General features: G+C 35.3%; 2 protein-coding genes and 4 pseudogenes across 3 annotated transcripts; 3 read left to right on the top strand and 3 right to left on the bottom strand.

Annotated features, from left to right (window-relative positions):
* Positions 1-803: 803 nt before the first annotated feature.
* LOC147291160 (Tetratricopeptide repeat (TPR)-like superfamily protein) lies at positions 804-4,877 on the bottom strand. 2 transcript variants are annotated; one of them, XM_086238329.1, is made up of 3 exons: positions 2,405-4,877; positions 1,947-2,024; positions 804-1,217 (listed from the first exon to the last, which is right to left on the bottom strand). In XM_086238329.1, the coding sequence occupies exon 1, from the start codon at positions 4,875-4,877 to the stop codon at positions 2,571-2,573; it is 2,307 nt and encodes a 768-aa protein (XP_086094455.1). In that variant the 3' UTR covers positions 804-1,217; positions 1,947-2,024; positions 2,405-2,570. The 2 variants fall into 2 exon arrangements, with proteins under 2 accessions (XP_086094455.1, XP_086094454.1); XM_086238328.1 differs by having other exon boundaries at positions 1,969-2,024.
* On the top strand, positions 841-1,230 carry LOC147291161 (TPD1 protein homolog 1 pseudogene; annotated as a pseudogene).
* A 1,298-nt stretch (positions 4,878-6,175) lies between the features above and the next one.
* On the bottom strand, positions 6,176-7,513 carry LOC147291159 (aspartic proteinase CDR1 pseudogene; annotated as a pseudogene).
* Positions 7,514-9,381: 1,868 nt separating this feature from the next.
* Positions 9,382-10,710, bottom strand: LOC147291158 (aspartic proteinase CDR1-like). The gene has a single exon (XM_086238610.1). The coding sequence runs from the start codon at positions 10,708-10,710 to the stop codon at positions 9,382-9,384; it is 1,329 nt and encodes a 442-aa protein (XP_086094736.1).
* Positions 10,711-16,058: 5,348 nt separating this feature from the next.
* LOC147291157 (aspartic proteinase CDR1 pseudogene) lies at positions 16,059-17,558 on the top strand (annotated as a pseudogene).
* A 1,559-nt stretch (positions 17,559-19,117) lies between these two features.
* LOC147291156 (aspartic proteinase CDR1 pseudogene) lies at positions 19,118-21,002 on the top strand (annotated as a pseudogene).
* Positions 21,003-21,165: the final 163 nt, after the last annotated feature.

Here is a 21,165-nt window from a genome sequence, read left to right as displayed (position 1 = left end):
CTATTTGAAATAAACTTTTATATTTATTCAGTGTAAGCGTGAAGTCAGCTCTTATTATTAAGGATTACAGGGTGGTTGGTGAGATAACGTGGTTGGTAGGAGATTTGGATCATCTACTAATCCTTCTTTGTTGATCGCATACTAATAAATAAAAATTAATTTCTGATTTGATTAATTTTTTGCAGTGATAATATTTGAAGGGTGATCTAAAAAATGAACGGTTTCGATCATGAGCTTACACAGTAAAACACGTCGTAGTTTTGTTTAATTAGTATGATTAGTAGAGGATTCTTATCCCTATTTATACCTCTATATTGGAGAAGAATAAATATCAGAACTTTCCCTCAAACGTCATTTGACATTTAAGTACCTAAGATGAACACCCGGATTTTCCTATATTTTTTCTTCTTAGACAAGCAGCTCCAAGGTGTATATAAATGTGTACACACGTCTCTCAATGCAATTCACTGAAGCAATTTCAATCTTCAAAACTAAGTGCTCTCTTATTTCTTTACAATTCACCAATTTGTGACATCTTTTCTGTTAGCAAGATGAGATCCATGTCCTGCAGCCTCGTAACTTTAGTGTTTGTTATGTTCACTACTATTTGGCTCCATCTGCTTGCTTCCAGTAATGGTGTGAAGCTAAGCGAACCCATCTTTTTGCACAAAATTTTCTATATTGATTTTTATTTTACGCACTCTTAAAATATTATTGTCAAAATGCCAATGTGTTATATATTTGTATTTTTGTATATAAGAACATATATACTAAGCCTTATGATCAGTATTCTAAATCTTAAACCCTAAACTTTGAACTTTTATTTTTATTGATTTTATAATGTCTATCAGCACTGAATTTCAAACATGTGGCCACATTGCAGCAAGGATCAAGGCAAACGAAATCAGCAGGGTCTTGGCAAACTGTCCGAAAGGCAACATCAAGGTTATACAAGTCCCCGATGGCACGCTCGCTTCAGGAAGAAAAATTTTCTCAGTGATGATTCTGAACGAATGTCCAACCGGATGCAGTGTTGAGCAAATCCATCTGAGCTGTGACTCTTTTGAATCTGAGAGACTCATTAATCCTTATATATTGAGGCGCTTGAGCAACAATGACTGCCTTATTAATGATGGGAAGCCCCTTGCCAATGGTGCAGTGGTCTCTTTCAACTATGCCTCAACTACACAGTTCCCTCTTGCTGTTTCGTCCCTAACCTGCTCAAATTAATAATTATTTTCAGTTTCTAATTATTGCAAAGATAATAAACAAAGTACTAGCCAGTACTCTGCTATGTAATGCTAGCATTCGTCTCATAAACAAGTGATAAATGAGCATAATATTTTGCTTTGGTCCTACATTTGCTCAATAGCAATATCTATTTCTGTTTTTGTGCGTAAATTTGAACAACCCATAGACAATTTAAATGATAGGTATATACAGACACAATTTCTTAATTTGAACAAAAATTTGGACCAACACAAGTAGAAGGATCAACTCGCCTGAGACCTCGAGCAACTTATCCATACGCACACTTAGGGAAGACTTCTAAAGTGGATTTCTACTCATGCAACCAGACCATTACGTGACACAAAAATAAGCTGAACTTGCCAAAATTATGTCAATTGATGCAAACCAATGATTATCATAATTTGCAGAACTTAAGCCAGAATTGTGTAACTGGTAACTAACAGGATATCAATCTTGTATCTTAAAGTTATAATTCTTTAATCAAACAGAAAGCCAAGATGCAGACTTTACATGAAATACAAAAAATGAGTTTAAAGTAGCATCAGAAAATTGCAGAACAATAACTCAAAGTCTTCATAATTCATTATTCGTTAGAATTTAGGAGTTTGAAGTCGGTTTTTTGTTACATACATCAAATTAAAGCTATGAATAAATTAAGTACAAAAAAAGAAGAACATTGTATCAGGCACTCTAACCTTGAATCAATGAATTTGTTACCTGTACATTTCCAGTGTTTGTGCTAAGTTCAAACCGCTCTACTTCAAAGAGTGGACCTACACCATATGATGAAGATAAAGAAAAAGTTAATGATGCTAAATCAAACAACAGAGCAACAAGTAAAGCAGGCTGTATTATTATAGAAGCATAAATGATAAACCTTTTGCACAACATTCACTGAAAAGACCTAGAACGTTAATGGACATAATAATAATAAAAAAAAAAAGTCTCATTCTTTTTGGAAAATAAGGTGAAATAGAAAATAAAAGAAAGAAAAAGTTTAAAAAAAAAACTTATACTTGTTCATTTTGAGACATCTATTCAGAGCAAGTTTTAAATTTTTCAGATTTGCCAATTCAACGGAAATATTAATGACAATTAGAAAAAGAAATGCAAAAGTTGCCCACAAAGTCTAAGGCTATTTATAAATCATTACCTGCTATGGCAAGCCCATCCCTGCTAATAAATCAATTGTCTCTTCATATCCATCACAGAAGTCACGGTGGGATGAATTGCAAATTATCATAGCCTCCCTTGCCATGAAACCCGCAAGTATCCTCGACAACTTTTTGACCTCTACATAATCTTAAGAGGAATTATCCTCAGACCTTCTTTTGAATCTCCATCCAGCTAAATCCAGGATCTTTTGTGATTCCTTTAGCTTTCATGTATTTCCGTATCTTTCTCACTTGATCCCACTTCCCCAAAGCTGCATATACATTTGACACCAGAACATGATACCCACTATCATAAGAACTCAATTGAACAATCTTCTCTGAGACACGTGCAGCTATCTTTGCTTCTCCACTTGCTCGACAAGCACTAAGTAAAGATCCCCAGATACTTACATCTGCCTTCATTGGCATTGAATGGATAAAGTCCTCTGCTTGAGCTAATAGCCCAGATCGTGATAGGAGGTCAACCACACAAGCATAGTGTTCCATCCTAGGTTCAATTTTGTAGTCTTTCTTCATCCGGCCAAAGTAAGCCAGACCCTCTTCTACCAAACCTGAATGGCTACAAGCAAATATTACAGAAAGAAAAGCTAGATGATCAGGAAGGACACCGGTTGATTCCATTTCAGCAAAAGCTCTCAATGCTCTCTCACCTTCACCATATGTCCCATATGCAGAGATCAACGAAGTCCATGTCACCACATCCTTCATGTTCATATGCTCAAATACTCGTATGGAGTTTTCCAAGCTACCACAGCTAGAGTACATTTCTATTAGTGCATTCCCAACTGGAACATCAGAATGAAATCCTAACCTGAAAATGCAGCCATGGATCTCTTTTCCTTGTTGCTTGGCAGCAAGTACAGAACACACAGGCAAGATACCTAACATGGTGGCCGCATCAGGCATTACTCCCTCATTCCTCATTCTAAGGATCATTCTTAACCCTAAACTGCAATCCTCATAATGAATGCATGCAGAAATTATGGTATTCCATGTTACTATATCACGAGCTTTCATGTTCTCAAATACTGTTAATGAATCCTCTAGTTTACCACATTTAGCATATGTATCAACAAGAGCATTGCTGACAATAACATCTGACTCGAATCCCAATTTTACTATATCACAGTGGACCATTTTCCCCTGGTCCACATCTGCTAGTCGAGTAGAGATAGATAGGATCATCACGTAGCTCAAAGAGTCGGGTTTCATGTTACTCTTCATCACCTTCAAGAGCTTTAACCCATCATGATAAAAACCATTAAAATTATAACCATTGATCAATGAATTCCACGACACTGAATCCCTGCATTCCATATCGTCAAATACTTCCTGTGAAGCTAATAAATCTCCACATTTTGCATACATGTCAATAAGTATATTATTTGCCATAGTATCAAATTCAACAGTACACCTTTTCATGTAATCATGAACATATTTTGCAAGTCCCAACTTGCGTAAATGAGCACAAGCACGGAGAACGGATGTGATAGTTAGCAAATCAGGTGTAAATTCATTTACCATTTCCATAAACAAATTGATCGACTCTTCAAACAACCCCAACTGAGAGTACCCACAAATCACAGTGTTCCAACTAACAGAGTCCTTAACTACCATCTCATCGAAAAGATTTTGAGCATCTTTTAACCAACCAAATTTGAAGTACATTGAAAGAAGCCCATTGCTTAATAAAACATCTGCATGGACCCCAATCTTTTCAACCAAAGCATGAACTACCTGACCCTCTTTAACATCAACCAAGCCTGCACACGCAGGCAAAACACCGCATATGGAAAAAGAATCCGGTAACAACCCATCCATTCTTGACCGATGATAAATTTCCAAAGCTTCCACCCAATATCCGTTTGAACTGTACCCGGAAAGCAGACTATTCCACGACACCATATCCCTAAGAGGCATTTCCTCAAACAGACAACGTGCCTTAACGAGTTCACCAAGTCTACAGTACATGTCTATCAATGCATTACCAATATACAAGTCTGAACCAAAACCCATTTCTAAAATTCGCTGATGAACAATCATACCCATCTCCAGATCACACAACCCAGCACACGCATTGATCACTGAAGGAAATGTATACCTATCAGGTTGAACATTCATTTGATGCATTCCAGTGTAATGGTCAAGAGCTTTTGAGTATAACCCATTAAGGTTATGTGCTCTAATGATTGAATTCCATAGATAGACATTGTTTTTGGGCAAACTTTGGTGGAAAACTGCGAGAGAAGAAATGGGGTCTTTGAGTTGGGCATACTTGGTTATGAGTTTTCCAGAGAAGAACACAAGTTGGTGTAATCCTAAAGTGACAATCAATGAGTGGACTTTATGTACTTCTGTCCTGTTTTTAGAAGAAGACAAAGCTTTCGAGAATAAAGGATAAAGGACTTCTTTGGTACGACCACTTAAACTGCTTTGGTTTGCAGTTTTCATCAGTACAAAGATGAAATGAAAGCTTGCTCCAGTATTGTCTATTTGTCTTCAAGTCTATCGTTTGTTATTCTCAATTTTCCAGTGAGAAAGGGTCTGCGTTTCTATTTTTTTTTTCTCTTTTTTGGATAAAGGCCGTTTTTTTTATATGGAACAAAGTAACAAAGCCAAACAACATAAGAAATTTTTATATGTGACAGTTACATTACTTGGCATGATTAATTTATTTAGATAATCACATATATAAAATTAATAATATTTAAAACTCTAAACCGCATATAATATTTTTAAAATTATATACGTTTTATAATTTAAATAGATTAATTATACAGTCAGTTACATGGCTTTACATGGCGTTATGATAACACCAAAAAAATTGCCCAAGCACACAATAGTAAGTCCTTTAACTAATTGCCTAGTCTAATTTGTTTCCATTTTTATGTAGCATCAGTATTAAATGCATTCGGTGAAAACTTGTAGCTCTAATAGTGGAGAATATTTACTCTTACACCAAAGAGATCGAATTTCCCATCCTTTTTGGCCTCCCTTATAACCTAAAAGTAGTAAATATGTTCAAATAAGAGATATGCACAATCACACGACCGTTCGAACTTTCATAAGAAAAATTCAAACCATCATACATAGCGTTCCGATACTCGACTTAAAATTAGACTTAATTGAAATAAATTTATAATGTGAATTTTTTTTCGTCATTATAAAGCTTATAAGAGGTTTAGTTCATCCTTAATTAAACATATAATTACATCTTTTCTGCTAGTTTTAAACTTATTATTTGATTTGGATTCTAATTTAGCCCCACCAAACTTGGAAGACCCAAATGATAGACTATTTTTTGAGGTCATCTCACATGTAGTCCTATGAGAATGGGACTTCCAACCATTCCTCCCCCTACGTCACACCCCGCGCCACTTCTTGAGCGTCAACTTCCAGAATAACAGCATGGAAACCAAGGTTAAATGCAAATTGTAGTCCTATGATTCAAATGATTTATTTTTTAAGTCCTCTTTAAGGATCATACATTAAAAAAATAATAAAAAATTAGTTAAATCATACAAACTATTGTCGATCAAATACTAAAATCAATAAGATAATAATCAAATAGGTAAATAATAGGTAAAATGTGTCAATTTCAATAAATCAATAAGAAGCAATATTGCAGGTTTGACCAAAAAAGGCTAAATGTTACAAAACAAAATCGATTATTATTAGCTGATTACATCAGGTGTACATGTTGAAGAACTGGAAATTAAACAAAGATCCGGGCAACATATGACAATTTTTTACTCAGTAGTACAATCAGTTGACTTAAAGGACAAAGTCTTGTTGTCAAGGTCAAATCCCACCAGGAAGTTCATCTGAGCCACATTCCCATAGATTGGCACATCATCAGTTGGCAAAAATACCAAACACACAACATCTTCACTAACCCTAACAAAAGTGTTCACAGGTTTCAGCTTCACATCTGCACCATTGAAATGGACAATGACATTGGGAGCAACATCACCAATATCTGCTTTGGTATGGTAACAAAGCTTTAGTATCCCACTTGGATCTTGGGTCTCCTTCAGACCACGAATTGCCTTTCTAATTGTTGATTCAAACCCGTCATAGAGCTTTGTAGACAACATCGTTATGGTAGTCCCTGAGTCTATGATAATGTTACCCTTAAAAGCTTGAGAATTGTGAACCTCATCAAGTGTAATATTGGTTACTCCAACACTAATGCCTTGGAGCTCGAGGTAATAATAGGTTTCATTCCCATTTGAGAGCAAAGGGGTTGAGACCACACCTTGACCAGAAACTTTTCCACCAAAATACATCTTGCTTGGAACATTTTTGGGGTCACTTTGGAAAATATTAGACATTATTGGCACCAAGCAATAAGAGAAAAGTTTCCCACCAACCAAATACCCAATTTGGGATACTAGTGACACAGCCCCACTTCCAAGCCCAACAATTCCAGACTCAATCCCACTGAAGATTCCCCCATTGTGGTGTCCACACCCAAAAATAGTACTAGGACTAGATATGGAACCCAATGTGACAGTGTCTAGGGACAGATTCCCAGTAGTATAGGACATGTCCCCATATGTGTAATTATAGTAACAAAAATTACTTTTACAAGAGGCTTCATTTAGCAAATGGCATTGCTTGGAGAGACAAGATAGGGGCTTGTATGTTGATGAAGAAATGGGATCAAATAGAGGGGGTTGCTGCTTGAAACAATCCTTACATGGTTTGCATTGTGTCCAAATAAGATCACTGCCTGTGTCCACAATGCCAATCAAAGTTTTGGGTGGAGTCCCAATTGATATGTTCACCAGGTACTCTCCTTGGCTGGGGGTCAAAGGGCCCTCAGCTGATGCATTGACTCTGGTATAAGTACTGTTGATCATGCGGTGGTGATTTGATCGTCGCAAGGTGTTGCTCAAGCGTTGCCAGTGAGTTTCTGATGGGTTGTGTAAGGGAGAGGCCGGTGAGTCGCGGTGGATCATTTGAAGGCTAAGAATTTTGCCATGGCCATGATCATGTTCTGTGAGAGAAAGGGTTATTGGGAGGAAAATAGAAATGGACAGTGCAATGGCAAAGAGTGAATGGTATGAGAATGTAGCTACCATTATTACAAGAATAATGAATTGAAGACAGCACAGAACAATTGAAACTGCCTTGTAGAATTTGGTCTATATAACGAGAGAGTAATAAAGTATGTATCTGAGGATATCTTGCAAAAATTGGTATTTACTTAAGTGCACCTTTAATTGCTGCGTAAGCTGCAGGCCAGGTGTTTGACCCATAATTTGGATTTGGTTTTGTACCTTCCCGCTATATTTTTGAACAATAATGCTAGTACATAAATAGAATGATGTATCATTATCAGTATTTTACTTTTTGAAAATAGAATTTAATCTCAACACATTATTTGATTAATAGAATTTGGTACATAAATTTTCTATGTATACTAAGATGTTTTAACTTTTAAACTGTTGGATAATATGTCATGGAATTTTAGGGAAAAAGATGAATTATTGCCATTTCATTTTTACGGAGGTTAAATGCACGTTGGAAGTGCTCGTTTGCTTTTGTCGCTTGACAATTAAGTTCAGCAAAACCGTAGAGAAAGGGGGCTACCCCTAGCTAGCTTAGTGTATTCAAGACCTTTTCCTCATGTCACTACTAGCTAATCAGGAAAATTAAGTTAATTAAGAAAATTATCTTAATAATCTTGTCATGACTCATGATATATAGTTTAGACTTTATTAGGAACGTACGCACATATTATTTAGTCATAATTATTTTGTGGATATTTCAGAGATATGATTCAATGGGGAAAATTTACCTGGGGCATATTGATCACCAAGGAAATCAGGAAACCGACCTTCTTTGATATGGCGATCCATTATTTGGTTTAGAGAGCTTTTACAAGCAGCAGGGTACGTTGCGGTGGAGAATAGGTGATGATAGCTCAGTGTATATCTATGAAAATAAATGGCTGCCACAACTTGTGTCTTTCAAAATACAATCTGCCACGTCTCTCCCACTTGAGATGAAGGTGATCGATCTCATTTCACCAGATAGAAGGTGGCGATCCTTACTGGTTTTTAATGACAACTTTCAGTCAGAGGAGGCTGATTAGATAGTCATGGGTAGCTGGTGGTCTCTGCTACAAAGTTGACCTTTGATTCCTTCTCAGTAGAAGAAATAGAGTTACTTGCAGACATTTTTGGCTTACAACTTGCACGTACAACACCTTCAATTGCGCAATATTATCCTTGGACTTTTCCACTGTTGTGCAACGGATCAACAACCAAAATCCTACATATATTATTCCTTTTGTTTTTTTTTTTTTACTTTCAGCCTCTTCCTTATAAATAGTTTATAAGTTTTTTTTTTTTTTTTTGGTAAACACTATAAATTTATAAGTTAATAAACTTGAAAACTGTTGAAATTATAAATAGGTTGAGATTGTAATCGATCTCGTCCATTAAATTTATTTAAATAAAAGGTATTTAAGTTAGAAAACACCCAAAAATTCAAAAAAGTAATGTCTTTTAATTTATTTTTTGGTTAAAACAATTTTTCTTTCATTAAAAGGGATTATATTATAAATTGTCCATCACAAAATAAGAAAATAAAAAATCTAAAAATTTAAGTAAAAATAGATTATATAGCTCACCTTTTTACTACACGATCCTGAAAGATTGCTGGGATCAAGATTACATTTTCTTATATGGTATATACGTCCTAAATAAAATAAAAAAAGAAATAAAAGATAACAATCTTAAAATAAACTCAATTATCCATGTAGTTCAATGGATAATTTGGATGTAACACTTTGGTCTCAACCTTTCAATTTGGATAAAACTGGATCGATGAACATAGGAACTAAAATTGACAATTAATTAAAATCAAATCCATAACTAAACATTTTTATTTATAACAAGAAGCAATACAAACTAAAAAGTAAACTACATGCAATAATACCCAATTACATCTTGGTGCAATCAGTTGGCTTAAAAGAGACAGTCTTCTTCTTAAGGTCATATCCCACCAAGAAGTTCATCTGTGCCAAGTTCCCATAGATTGCAAACTCTTCAGAAGAACCAAAAGCGAAGCACACAACCTCATCACTAACACTACTAACGAACGCATTATCTTGCGTCAACTCCACGTCAGCACCACTAAAATGGACGGTGATCCTTGGGGCTTTGAACTCAGCAGATCTACTAGTCTTGTAGCAAGTACTCAGACCAATCTCAGGGTTCCTCACACGTTGCAAACCAACAGCTTTGTCAACCGCTGCTTCCACTTGTGAGTAGAACTCCTGGGGCAAAATGGTCAATGTGGTGCCCGAGTCAATTATAATGTTGCCCTCTTTTTCAGAAGTGGGAAAAGGAATTTTGGTGCTCCCAACACTTATTGCTTCCATGTGTAAGTAGTAGAAGGTTTTAGGGTCTTGGTCTGGGACAATGGGAGTGGACACAACTTCAGGGCCTGAAACAACAGCGTTAGACCCAAAATTCAACTTGCTAGTGTTTGTAGTTTGTGAGAAAATTGGGACCAAGCAATATGAAAATTTGCCATCTATAGAAGAACCCATTTGGGTTATGAGTGAGGCAGGACCACCTCCAAGCCCAACAATGCCAGACCCTCTTTCGTTGAATGTCCCACTATTGTCATGCCCACAACCAATTAGGGTTTGGGGGAATGAGACATTTCTTTTGCCTGTTGTGGAGCCTAGGGTTACAGTGTCTTTGGCAAAGTCTCCTTCTGTGTGTGAACTATCACCATACCTCACTGAGTATTGGCAAGGGCCTTCTGAGCAAGTTCCCTTTAGAGACTCACATAGGGTTGAAGAGCAAGGGAGGGTCTTGTAGGTTGAGGACTTTTTGGGGTCAAAAAGAGGGTCTATTTGTTTGTAACAATCAAGGCAGGGCTTGCACTGTGTCCAAATGAGGTCGCTTCCGGTGTCCGCGATGGCTTTGATGGGAAACGGTGGCGTTCCTATAGACAACTCCATTAAGTACTCGCCTCTGTTCATGATCACGGTGGACTCAGCTTGGTTTGGACTTTGAGATAGTGAAGAGGCTTTTGGGTTGAAATGGTTGACTCGTTCAAAAGAACGACGAACGGCATTGGTCAAGCGTTGGGAGGGAGTTTGTGAAGGGTCGTAGAAGGGTGACTCGGGCGAGTCACGGTGGATGAGGTCAATGGTGAAGCCACCATTGGAGTCAACGGAAGAGAAATTAGAGACACAAAGAAGGAAGAAGAAGGTTGTTGACAATGCAAGAGTGACACGAGAACTATAAGCTGCCATGACTAAATGTGATTTAGACATTCTATTGTTGTGTGCATTTATAGGCATCAGAAAGAAAAGATTAAAAAAAGTAGGATAGGACAGTTTTTTTTCCCATTAATTTGTAACCATGAAATGATTTTTTGTCAACAATTCTATGATTTTCGTTGCCCAGATTGATTTTTTTTCCTTAATTGCTTGGATTTTCTGGGATCTTCCAGTTATATATTCTTAGTTTGAGTTGTGAGAAAAACTTATCCGTATTGGATTTGGATCCTCTCCTAAGCTCTCTAATTTTCTAATATTGCTAACTTTTTAATTATAGTGTGACGTGTCTTTTATAACCTCCTATATTCATACTCATTTAGAACTATAATTACCATATTAAAATAATTTAAAATAAAAAAATGTGTGTAATACAACCACATAAACATAAAAAACTTAAAAAATAGAAAAACAAGAAAACCATAAGTGCATGGAGGGTCCGTTAGTATCCTGTGATATAACGGATGAGTTTGCATGGATTTGTCCCATAATTATGATTGTACAAATGATAAAGTCAACTCAAGTCTACGCTTTCAAGTTGTAAGATTTAATTTTATGGGATTTGATATAGAACATATTTGGAAATAGAAAATACATGGAACTTCTAATTTTGAGAGTGAAAAACTATTGTAAGTACCGGTAATATATGGGTAGGTGATATTAATTGTCTATAATTATATTTCTAATTACTGTTTTTAATTTTCAGATTTGATTCGGAACATTAATGGAAGAAATTTTTTTTTAGAAAATTTTGAAATATTTGAAAAGATACGGGATTAGCTATCCAGAGGGGGGTTGAAAGAAACTAAAATAAAAACTCATAATGAAAAGAATTGAGAAGATACTTACGATTAGCTTAATAAATATATCAATAACAGAATAATGCTACTTATCTCATAATTTCTTCCAAATTTTTTCCCTATACATTCAATGTACTCTATGGATAGAGGATCGAATAGAAAGAATTGAACATAGTAAAATAAGTAATTGAAAGATTTTGTTGAAATTGTTCGTTTGAAAATTTCCCGAAAAGCTAATCAATCGTAAGTTCTTCTCTCCATTGGAACAATAGGGCCGTTAACTTAGGTGGCATATGTTATTGTAAATTATTTTAAAGTTTATTTTACAGTCTTTAATAATAAACAAACACACCTAAAATGTTGCAATTACAAATAGGTCTACTTTATGACAAATATGTCCACGTTATATTTTTCTCCGTGTTTTTTGTGTTGAGCGCTCGACGTTTGTTTTTTCTTTTAGATACTGGGCAAATTGACATTATCAAACAGTGACAACTAATAACAGTTATTTTTACGTTATAATACGGGTGAATGTGATTTTATAAGTTTGAATTGTGTGTTTTATGTTTCATTAGTTTTTGACATATTTATATAAGAAAAGACATAAGTTACATCTATAAGTATTATTTTTACGTAGTTTAAATAACTACTATTGCACAGTGGCAATAAGTGCCACTATCTGACAGAGACAATTGTTGAGTGGTGAATAGTATTAAGCGCTCAACATTGGTCACCGCGCGAACATTCAGTGAGTTCTGTGTCGCGTGCATTTCGTTAATTAAAGTGGACCGAGCTGAGATTTATTGTAGCGTGTGAGATTGGTTATCAGCCTTATTTTGCAAGTAGACTTAAAAAAAAATAATAATAAAAAAAAAAAAAAAAACCTATATGTTATGCACCCGAACATTATTGCATTAATTAGAAAGAAAACACATCCGATTTCAAGAATAGCTCATGAGGAGCAGAAAAAATTTGATGCTATATATAATTAGTAATAGGGGCGGTTATCAACGTCATTTTGTTATATCTGCCCCTAATATTAACAAGGCCAAAGTTTGGTTTTGATCCCTGTAGTTTGATCGAGTACGTTGGGTTTCACTTTGATCCATGTAGTTTCAATTATTATAATTTTAATTAGTCCTTGTAGTTTGAGTTAGGTTCCACTTTAGTTCTGTAACTTCAATTATTATGATTTTGGTCATGTAATTTATAAGTTGTTGCAATTCAAGGACATCTTAGCATTTTCGTTTATCAAACTACAAGACTAAAGTAGAACCTAACTCAAACTACAAGGACAAAAAATGGAACCTAACTCAAACTACGGAGACCAAAATCATAATAATTGAAACTACGTGACCAACGTGGAACCTAATTAGCTCAAACTACATGGACCAAAATTATAACAATTAAAACTACATAGATCAAAATAGAACCTAACTCAAATTACAAGGACCAAAAGTGAACTTTGGCCTATTAACAATTATAGGGGCCGTTGCCCTTATCCGCTCCTATTGTTTGTTTTTTAGAAAACATCATGTAAGAATGCATTGTAAGTTGAGAGAAAAAGTTAGAGAAGAATTGGGCTAAATAGCATTGTTCTTAATAATGCATGTGGAAAAGTTATGGTGCACGTAGTTAATTATCCTATTTACAATTAAGTATGTACTTGATGTGATAAATTAATTCAATCAATATCATTATTAGATTGCCACATCAGGTTATTTAATTGCCATGTCATTTTAACTTAATTATCAAATTACCCTTTTTTTTTTTTAAGAAAGTTAGGCTCAAGTCCTGTGGGAGTATAGTGAAAAAAAGAATTACAAGAGCTTCCACTGTTACAACATCTAGCCAACTAGATTCGCGACCAAACTCTCAAATCTTCACCAAGGAATTAAGGACCATCGATCAGATACAAAAACATCAACTTGCCACAGAAGCAAGATAGACGAACATAATTTGCATCCAAAGTAGCCTCAAACTCGTGCCGAACTAAATTTTGATAATGCGACAGGGAGATTCCCCCATTCACGGAACCTCCACCTATAGTCTTAGACACGGGAATACAAGCTCCAACCCAGTAGAGGCTGAAATACACAAACAAAAAAAAACCTAGCAATCAGTAGCACCACCAGGCAGGCAGGCAGAATGCCCGCGGGAGTTTCTTTTTCTTTTTCTTTCTGCGTCCTTTGTCTTTGTGCTACTATTAAGCTTTCTTCTTTCTCCTTCTCATTCTGCTTAAAATCAACCTAAAAGAAACCTTTCTCCTTGCCTCTTCGGGTTAGCTTACCGATCACTTTATGTGAGTTCTTCACTACTCCTGCCTATTCCTATACTATCACACTTGTAGGTCTTCCAATCCCCATTAAACTTCAACTAAGAAATACAATATTTCATCTTCCCTCTGTATTCTCTTCCGTAGTAGCCCCTTCTCGAAGACCGGATTTATGTGAGAGCGGCAGAACAAAGGTGCGACACCATGACCATCCTCCGCCAAAGTCGATGTCAACGCTGCCCGACGCACAGATCTTTTGCGGCACCATCGAAGGGCCAAACCAACCGTCGTCAAAAAAGGATCTGATGCCGCACAATGCACAGATTGCACACAACGCCGCGGACGGACCAAACCAGAGCAATCAGAAAAGCTCTCCTCTATATATTGAGATGAAAAAATTCTCATATGGTGAGATGAAAAAGCTCTTAGAAAGAGAGAGAGAGAGAGAGAGAGAGAGAGAGGAGAGTATCCTTTAATATAAACCAAAACTGCAAACGAAGAAGAAAAAGTGAAGAAAGAGGCGAGGGTAGGAGCATCGGGCTGTGAGGAACACAGGAACCACCGTCGACTCCACCCCTGGAAATACTTGGCTAAGAGGGAGAGGGTTAAAGAGAAAGAAGAGAGCGTTTAGGGGTGACGGCTAGGTCTCTTTTCATAATTACCCATTAGAGTCAACATCAATATATTAAATCCAACTCTTAATTCATCATAACCATTTTTCTCATTTTCATTTCTCTTTTAGTTTCTCATCTGATTTTTGATTTCCCCAGCTCTTCCAACATCTTGTTTGTGATATTGCTAAAGACAAAAGTTGAGAACTATATATTCCAATCAAAGGATCATATATAGAAGCTAAAAAGTTCAAATGAAAATAGTTGTATATATTGCAGCTACATGCAGTTCCCGATCAATTCAAACCCTATCATAAAGCTAGTTTAAGGACCACTTTTTTTTTTTTTTTTGCGGGGGAGAGGAGATTGAACTTGAGTGCAGAGTGGAAATTTCACAGCCTTTCCAACTGAGTTGTCCAACAACTGCATTTAAAAACCACTTAGAAACACGTACACAAAAATTGTCAATTGTTTTTTAATGTAACAAATCAAACTTGTGTCCTTTTAAATAAGGAACGGTCAACCCGTTGAGAATAATAAATTATTTTAAATATTAGAGAAAATAAAGTGGACAAACCAAATGAATTTTTTAATTATTTTGTATATATGTAGACTAGTAGTCTAAGTTTATACTTTGCTATTAATTTTAAGGTCCATTGATTTTAACTACTAAATTTTAATAACTTTTTAGTTTAGGTACTAAAATTAAATAGTATTTTAGATTAGGTACTAGTTGAAAAGTCAAATAAAATAATAAAGTAAAAGATATTAAAATTTACAAATATTACATCACATGCCACTACAATAAAAAAAACTTACATCACAAATATTACATTAATTTATACTATATTGTATAAAAAAAAAATCAATCAAGTCACAACTTAACTGTGATTGTCTTGATAAATTGAAAGAGACAACTCACACCACTATACTATGTATTATTTTGAGTACAAGTATTATTTTGACCTCTATTTATATTATATTGTAGTATAATTTCTCTAAAAATAATTCAATTAAATCACAACTTAACTGTGACTGTCTCACAACTTAACTGTAACTGTTGTTCAGTCACAACTAAATTTGAAGTTGTGAGTGTCGTACATTCACAACTAAATGTGAAATTAAGACTACATTAGTAAATTTTCAAGATAATATAAAAGCCTTAAGGGCAATTTTGTCAAAACCGTATAAATTTTAACTAACACTCATCATATTTGGGCCAAAGGACAAAAATGTTAAATAGAAAAAACTCAAATCAAAGGGGCCAACATATTTGTGATCTAATCTAAAAAACTACATTTAAATTTAGTAGTTCAATTGAAATATTATATAGTCTTCATGCTATACCAAAAAATTATTTAGATTTGGTATTTAATCCTAATTTTTTATTAATTTTATGTGCTAATATATATGATAGTAATTAATTAGAATCTGGACACTCAAAAAAGCAATTCCAATCTAGCAATCACCAAATCCTAATTAAAAATTTGTCAAAAATAAGCTAAAGGAAGATTTTATTCTCTCTTCTTGCCACAAATTTCACTCTCTTTAGTCCTACATATATCTATTTTACTCTTCTTAATGCACATTATTTATTTGAATTCTTGAACTTGCTTCATACAATCTTCTGAAACAACCATGGGAGCCATTTTGACCAACCCTTCTTTATCCATTGCAATAGCATTCACATTATCTTTTCTGATATTTGTCTTTCATATCAAAGCTGATCACAATGGTAGCTTCAGTGTGGAGCTTATTCACCGCGACTCTCCGATGTCTCCGCTCTATAATCCTTCAGAAACACCCTCACAACGGGTGACAAATGCATTGCAGCGATCCATTAACCGTGCCAATGTTCTCTTCAAGCCAACTTCATTCCCTTCAAACTCGCCTCAAACAGTAATAATACTTGATAGGGGTGAATATCTCATGAAAATATCAATCGGTACACCTCCTGTGGAAATCTTAGGGGTTGCAGACACAGGTAGTGATCTTACATGGATTCAATGTATGCCTTGCATCAATTGTTACAAGCAGAAAGCACCAATTTTTGATCCAAAAAATTCCAAGACTTACACACAAGTTCCTTATGAGTCAAGCCAATGTCGATCTGTACATGAAACCATAAGCTTTCCCAAAAATGATGAAATTTGTCGTTACAAAATTTCATATAGGGATAAATCATACAGTACGGGAACCGTAGCTACAGATACAGTCACTTTTGGCTCCACAACTAGCCAACCAGTTTCACTCCCAAAAATTGTCATTGGTTGTGGGCATGACAACAGTGGCCTCTTTAATCCAGATGGATCTGGCATCATTGGACTTGGACAAGGATCAGTGTCCCTTATCTCGCAAATGGGTTCTTCAATTGATGGAAAGTTCTCCTACTGCCTTGTGCAGGCCTTTGTAGGACTTAACTCATCAAGCAAAATGAGCTTTGGCAGTGAAGCTGTGGTCTCTGGTGCACAAGTGGTTTCTACACCATTACTTTCAGGCATGGTCTAAAATTTCGATAAATTATCTTTTTGTTTTTTTTAACGAGTACCAATATTTGATACAACACTTTATATATATTTGTTTTTGGAAACTTTCATCAAATTACCTATTTTAATTAAACCCTCGATGTTTCTATTAATATCCATTTCTAATACCTTGGTTTCAGGAGACCCAAAATCTCACTATTTTATAAGGTTGGAAGCAATGAGTGTGGGATGGAAGAGACTGCAATACAACAGTTCACTCCCATTATCTGCAGGGAAGGGCAATATTATCATTGACTCAGGGACTACACTCACTCTGTTACCACAAGACTTTTACAATAAGCTGGAATTGACAGTGAGCAAGGCGATAAGATTACAACGTGTGAGTGGCCCTTCAGGCTTAAACCTTTGCTACAAGACCAAATCGGATATCAAAGCTCCCACTGTCACTGTGCATTTCACAGGTGCAAAAGTACAGTTGAAAGCTTCAAACACCTTTCTAAGGGTGGGAATGGAGGTTGTTTGCTTTGCATTCAGACCCTTTAATCAAGCATATGCCGTGTTTGGCAACATGGCACAGACGAATTTCTTGATAGGCTATGACCTTAAAAAAAGGACAGTCTCCTTTAAGCCTACTGATTGCACTAAACAATAATCAGGTCACGTATGTATTATGGGCTCATATGCATTATATCATCTTCTATGTAAAGTGCATAGTGCTTCTATAAAGAATAAAGGAAAATAATTGATTTGGTCCTCTCTAGTTTAGTCCTTGTTTCACTTGGCCGGGTCTCAGCGCGCCATAGTATCAATTCAATTACATATTTACATATGAAATTTGTTACAGTCAAGTTCCATATAAAAATTCTTCCATCCAAATTTTGGACATAATTTTTACAAAGAAATTATGTGCAACGTGTTAGTCATAAATGTAGGGGGTAAAACGGTCATAAAAATTAAACAATTGCACTCTCTGTCGAAAAAAGCAAAGATTTGTTGTCTAAAATTTGGATGAAATTTTAATTTTGAACTTTTAATTTGAATTTAATATATTGTAACAAAATGTAATACAAGAATTTAATTGAAAAATTAATTAAAACTCTAAGGGAAATAGGGGTCAAACTACAGTGACCAACTTAATTGCACTGCAAGAAATTTGGTTTTTCCAAAAAAACTAAAAGTAGGAAGAAAATTTCTTGCACTCCTTTAGAAAGAGTGCAAATAACAACACTATTATGACAGTGTTACTAATTTACTATATATTAATTAGCAGGCCCCTTTAGGTCAAACTACATATTTAGTGTTAAATGTGGGATGAGACGGATAGGCTCACTAACTCTATATAGTTTTTCAAGAATCCGAACCGTCTATTTTTTAGGCATTTATTCATAGATATTTATTGCAAAAAATTAGCCAAATCGAAAAACATTTGCCTATCTAACTTTAATCAAACAATTAGACGAACCAAATATTTTTGATGAAACAGTCTATTTGTTTGATCAAAGTTAGATAAACAAATGATTTTAGATTTGACTAATTTTTTGCAAAAAAGATTTATAAATAGAGACCTAAAAAATAGATGATTCATATTGTTGAAAATCTACATATAGTGGACCCATCCGCCCCATTCCACATTTAACACTAAATATGAGATTCCACACTTAAAACTCTCTGTATTAATTAATTAGCCTTATGAATGGCTACACCACTACCTTTTGGTTAGGTTGGTGAGGAAGCATAGACATATAAAAGTTGGCATGCCCATGTTTCTACCTATAAACATGTAGGTTTAATTACCATGCTTGAAAGTGTTAATTTCTATCTCGACTAGAAGTGCGCGCTATCTATCGAGTTAGGGCACTGAATGCTTGGCATATTTTTTGTCCTTAAGAGTGAAAATTCTCCATGTAATAATTTTTTAGTGAATAAATTATAGATCAAGGGTTTTTCAATTAAAATCCCTAATTTTATTTGCCCATATATATGTCATATGGTAGTAATTAATAAGGATCTGGACATTAAGAGAAAAGCACCTCAAATCTAGCCATCACAATCCTGTTTAAAAATTGATCAAAAAATAAGCTAAAGGTAGATTTTATTCTCTCTTCTTTCATAATTTCACTCTCTTTAGTCCTACATCTTTTTTACTCTTTTGAATGGACATATATTAATTTGAAATCATGAGCTTGTTTCACACAATCCTCTGAAACAACCATGGGATCCATTCTGATCAACCATTCTTTCACTATTATAATAGCGTTCGTATTGTCTATCACCTCTCTAATATTTCCTTTCTCTTTTATCCAAGCTGGTTACCATGGTGGCTTCAGTGTGGATCTTATGCACCATGACTCTCCGATGTCTCCTCTCTATAATCCTTCAGAAATACCCTCACAACGCGTGACAAATGCTTTGCAGCGATCCATTAACCGTGCCAATAATCTCTTCAAGTCAACTTCATTCCCTTCAAACTCGCCTCAATCTACTATAATACTTGATAGGGGTGAATATCTGATGAAAATATCAATTGGTACACCCCCTGTAGAATTCTTAGGGGTTGCAGACACAGGTAGTGACCTTACATGGATTCAATGCATGCCTTGCATCAATTGTTACAAGCAGGAAGCACCAATTTTTGATCCAAAAAGTTCCAAGACTTACACAGAGGTTCCTTATAACTCAAGCCAATGTCGAGCTGTAAGTGAAACCTCTAGCTTTCCCAACCCTGAAGAAATTTGTCGTTACAAAATGTCATATGGGGATAAATCATACAGCATAGGAACTATAGCCACAGACACAGTAACTTTTGGCTCCACAACTGGGCAACCAGTTTCACTCCCACAAATTGTCATTGGTTGTGGGCATGACAATAGTGGTCTCTTTAATCCAGATGAATCGGGCGTGATTGGCCTTGGACATGGATCAGTGTCCCTTATCACCCAAATGGCTTTTTCAGTTGATGGGAAATTCTCCTACTGCCTTGTTCAGGCTTTTTCTGGGCTTAACTCATCAAGTAAAATGAGCTTTGGCAGTGAAGCTGTGGTCTCTGGTGCACGAGTGGTTTCGACCCCATTATTTTATGGTTAAAATTTCGATGAAATTTCTTTTTTTAACGAGTACCAATATATTCTTTTTCATATATACAACACTATTTTATATATATTTTTGTTGTGAATTTTTCTCAAATGACCTATTTTAGTGCCCTGCAACCTTAATTTCTTGACTTCCCCATTATAAATTTGCATGAAATTTTGACTTTTTGAGTCATTTGTAGACCTCATATTCTGGTGGTCAAGATGGTGGTCAAGTCGCGCAGTTGAGATATGATCAAGATCATTGTCTCAACCCCACGAACAGTCGACCATCAGAGGAATAATTTTGTCTAAAAATGACTTAAAGAACTAAAATTGTTTTTTTTCACCTTACCGTGTTCGTTGTCAAAAAAGTTTTTAAAATTGGTCATTTTATATATGAAACTTTCTATTTCTCTTTAATAAGTTGTACATTTGATGTCTGTATAGCTAGAGTTTTTATATAATTTTCGAAATTGATATTTATGTCGATATTTCTATATTTTTAAACGTCGATGTTTCTATTAATATCCATCTCTAATACTTTGGTTTCAGGATACCCAAGATCTTTTTACTTCCTAAAGTTGGTTGCAATGAGCGTAGGATGGAAGAGACTGCAATACAACAGTTCACGTCCATTATCTCCAGTTCAGGGCAATATTATCATTGACTCCGGGACTACACTCACATTGCTACCACAAGACTTTTACAATAAGCTGGAATTGACAGTGAGTAAGGCCATAAGATTACAACGTGTGAGAGGCCCTCCGGGCCTAAACCTTTGCTACAGAACCAAATCGGATATCAAAGCTCCCATTGTCACTGTGCATTTCACAGGTGCACAAGTGAAGTTGAAAGCTTCCAACACCTTTCTAAGGGTGGCAATGGATGTTGTTTGCTTTGCTTTCAGACCCTTTAATCAAGCATTTGCAGTGTTTGGCAACATGGCACAGACGAATTTCTTGATAGGCTACGACCTTAAAAAAAGGACCGTCTCCTTTAAGCCAACTGATTGCACCATACAATAATTAGGTCATATATATCTTGTGGGCTCATATGTATTCATCTTCTATGCAAAATGCATAATGCTTTTATGAAGAATAAAGGGAAAATAACCAATTTGATTACGCAAATATTTGACCTTTATATATTTTACTTGGGTCGTTGTAGTTTTAATTTCTTTCCTTAAAA

This window comes from Dryas octopetala, chromosome 3 (assembly GCF_963921425.1).
Source record: "Dryas octopetala chromosome 3, drDryOcto1.1, whole genome shotgun sequence".
NCBI lineage: Eukaryota > Viridiplantae > Streptophyta > Magnoliopsida > Rosales > Rosaceae > Dryas > Dryas octopetala.
Note: the sequence above shows the minus strand (reverse complement) of the source record. Positions and strands in the feature narration are given on the sequence as shown.

Coding starts and splice junctions, on each gene's coding strand:
- LOC147291158 (XM_086238610.1), bottom strand. CDS start 10,710: ATGGCAGCTTATAGTTCTCGTGTCACTCTTGCATTGTCAACAACCTTC.
- LOC147291160 (XM_086238329.1), bottom strand. CDS start 4,877: ATGAAAACTGCAAACCAAAGCAGTTTAAGTGGTCGTACCAAAGAAGTC.